The 3,134-nt window shown below is 38.5% G+C and overlaps 1 protein-coding gene and 1 long non-coding RNA gene across 3 annotated transcripts in view; both read left to right on the top strand.

Moving 5' to 3' along the window:
• LOC104738780 lies at nt 1-762 on the top strand. Its single transcript, XR_759834.2, has 5 exons — nt 1-41; nt 126-196; nt 301-474; nt 574-645; nt 744-762. It is a non-coding gene; the product is annotated as an uncharacterized LOC104738780 (long non-coding RNA).
• Nucleotides 1-3,134, top strand: part of LOC104738781 — a 12,715-nt gene that overhangs the window by 5,510 nt on the left and 4,071 nt on the right. Inside the window, exons 21-26 of one of the 2 annotated variants that reach the window (XM_010458985.2) lie at nt 1,971-2,093; nt 2,173-2,256; nt 2,348-2,532; nt 2,617-2,755; nt 2,843-2,902; nt 2,990-3,094. The exons of the other annotated variant lie outside the window; for it this stretch is intronic. Of the exons in view, the coding sequence (XP_010457287.1) occupies nt 1,971-2,093; nt 2,173-2,256; nt 2,348-2,532; nt 2,617-2,755; nt 2,843-2,902; nt 2,990-3,094 (696 nt within the window). The remainder of the gene's footprint in view (nt 1-1,970; nt 2,094-2,172; nt 2,257-2,347; nt 2,533-2,616; nt 2,756-2,842; nt 2,903-2,989; nt 3,095-3,134) is intronic. 2 annotated transcript variants of the gene reach the window in all.

The following is a 3,134-nucleotide window of genomic DNA, read 5'->3' as shown; positions in this document are numbered from 1 at the left end:
TGGTGGTCTATGTGAAGACGACCATGGTTTTTTTTGTACTGGTAATTCCCGTGCTAATAAGTAATGTCTACAGATTTTCATTTAAAAAGTTAAATGTAGTAATGATATTCTTTCTTTGTATGCAGCGAGTTCACTTCGTTTAGAAAGTTCTTCCAGTGACGATGCTGATAGACTTGCCATCAATGAAATCTTTGAGGTAGTTCTTATCACTTTTGGCTGCCTCTCTATATAATATGAACATTATTTCATAGTTCTTGTAAACTACAGAGAACCTTTAACCCCTCTTGAATGATATTGTAGGTGGCTTTTAATGAAATTGAAAGAGGATCATTGATATTGTTCCTGAAAGACATTGAGAAATCTGTGTCGGGGAACAGTGATGTGTATATAACTTTGAAGAGCAAGCTGGAGAATTTACCTGAGAATATTGTTGTTATAGCCTCACAAACCCAGTTGGACAGCCGAAAGGAAAAAGTAGGATTTCTATTCAATCTCTCTTTCTTAAGCTTTTTTAATCTTCTTAAGTTTCTCTCAAAATGGTTAATTTGATTGTTTGATATATATCATTTGCAGTCCCACCCTGGAGGTTTCTTGTTCACAAAGTTCGGCAGCAACCAGACAGCATTGCTGGATCTTGCGTTTCCGGTATGACAACCCGACTCATCTCTAATAATTTCCATTTTGTTAAGACTGCAAAGCATGTAATCTTTTTTCTGACTTTTAACTTGTAATTGACGATGCAGCTTATACACGTATGCAAAAATTACATACTCTCTCTCTCTCTCTCTCTCTCTTTGATGTGTTGGAAGTGATTTTTCATGGCATCTGCAGGATAACTTTGGTGGTAAACTGCAGGACAGGAACAAAGAAATGCCTAAATCAGTGAAACAGATTACGAGGCTATTTCCTAACAAAGTGACCATCCAGTTACCTGAGGTTTGAGCCTTTTTTGCCCCTTTTAGTTGTCTAAAGCCATTTGTTTCTTTTATATTTCATTATCTTCTTGTTCTTATAACAAAATAGGATGAAGCTTTACTGGTGGACTGGAAGGATAAACTTGAACGTGACGCAGAGATCCTGAAGGCTAAAGCTAATATCACCAGCATCCGTGCAGTAAGCATCTTTCAATGAAGTCTCGTGTCTATCTAAATGTTCCTGGGTTTTTTTTTAGTGTGTGCGTTTCCTTATGTTCTGCTCATGGTTGTTGCAGGTCCTTAGTAAAAACAATCTTGTCTGCCCTGACCTTGAAACCTTGTGCATCAAAGATCAAACCTTTCCTTCTGATAGTAGGCATCTTTAACCTTTTCCTTCTGTCTTTCGTCCTTGACAATCCGATTATTTGTCTAACCAAAAACCCTATGATTAATAGGTGTGGAGAAAGTTGTTGGCTGGGCTTATGGCCATCATCTTATGAACTGCTCAGATCCTACAGTCAAAGACAACAAGCTTATCATCTCGGCAGAAAGGTGATCCTTCGATAGAAACTCTGAAATATAGATCATGAGGATTGCGGTTGTGATATTTTCTTGCAAATAACCGTTTGGCGTTTGTTGCAGCATCACATATAGCCTGCAGATGTTGCATGAGATTCAAAACGAAAACAAGAGCACAAAGAAATCTCTCAAAGTAATATTCATAAATCTGATGCTACTTTGCCTCCCAAATAACTTTTGGATATTTAACAATTACTATATTAATATAGGATGTTGTTACTGAGAATGAATTCGAGAAAAAACTCCTATCAGACGTCATTCCTCCAAGTGATATCGGTGTATCTTTTAATGATATCGGGGCTTTGGAAAATGTTAAAGACACCTTGAAGGAGTTGGTCATGCTTCCTCTTCAAAGACCCGAATTGTTTGGCAAGGGCCAGCTTACAAAGGTATGTTTATCGGTACTAGTTTTCAAATATCTGTTTCACTCCATCTCTGCAAAGTGGAAATTGCAGTATAACTGTTTTTTTAATGCAGCCTACTAAGGGTATACTGTTGTTTGGACCGCCTGGTACGGGGAAGACAATGCTGGCAAAGGCAGTAGCAACCGAGGCTGGTGCAAACTTCATCAATATATCAATGTCCAGCATTACCTCAAAGGTATTTATTACTTGAAACGGTCACCTGACTCTGTAATGTTTCCTATTGAGATTAGACTTGACATCTAGATTTCTTGCAGTGGTTTGGCGAGGGAGAGAAGTATGTTAAAGCTGTTTTCTCATTAGCAAGTAAGATAGCTCCAAGCGTCATTTTTGTCGATGAGGTATGTTGCATGACGTTAAGAACAGCTCTCCTCCGCATTACATTATCTTTTTCCTTCTGAAAATATTCTGAATGGGAACGAAATTATTCAGGTTGATAGCATGTTAGGAAGACGTGAGAATCCAGGAGAACATGAAGCTATGCGTAAGATGAAGAACGAATTCATGATAAACTGGGACGGCTTACGCACAAAGGATAAAGAAAGAGTTTTAGTACTGGCTGCTACCAACAGACCATTCGACCTTGACGAAGCAGTTATTAGACGGCTTCCCCGAAGGTAGTAAACCGTCAGTTATTCTCTGTATTATGTGTCTTTTGTCATCATCTTTGAAGAATCGCTTAGAGTAGATCTTCTGTGCAGGTTGATGGTTAATCTCTCTGATTCAGCAAACAGATCAAAGATCTTGAGCGTAATTTTGGCGAAAGAAGAGATGGCACAAGACGTAAATTTAGAAGCTATAGCAAATATGACAGATGGGTACTCAGGGAGTGACTTAAAGGTCTGTAATTTCCTCCATCCAAAGCAGAAAGTTGAAAATCCGTTTTCATAAAAACCCACATTCTAAAACAATTGTTTTGGTTTGCAGAATCTTTGTGTGACGGCGGCACATCTTCCTATCCGAGAGATTCTGGAAAAAGAAAAGAAGGTATGGCTCTGTTTAAAAATGGTAAAGGGTTATGATGATGTGTGGTTTTTTGATTAATAAAAGTCATGGGGGTTTGTTGACTCGCAGGAGAGGAGTGTGGCTGAAGCGGAAAACCGACCAATGCCTAAGTTATATAGCAGTACAGACATAAGACCCTTGACGATGAATGACTTCAAGGCCGCACATGATCAGGTTTGAGAAACTGAAACACACAAGAAATCATAGTTTGAGT

The sequence above is a fragment of the Camelina sativa genome, chromosome 14 (assembly GCF_000633955.1).
Source record: "Camelina sativa cultivar DH55 chromosome 14, Cs, whole genome shotgun sequence".
Taxonomy (NCBI): domain Eukaryota; kingdom Viridiplantae; phylum Streptophyta; class Magnoliopsida; order Brassicales; family Brassicaceae; genus Camelina; species Camelina sativa.
The sequence above is the reverse complement of the archived record's forward strand: the minus strand, read 5'-3'. Positions and strand labels throughout refer to the sequence as shown.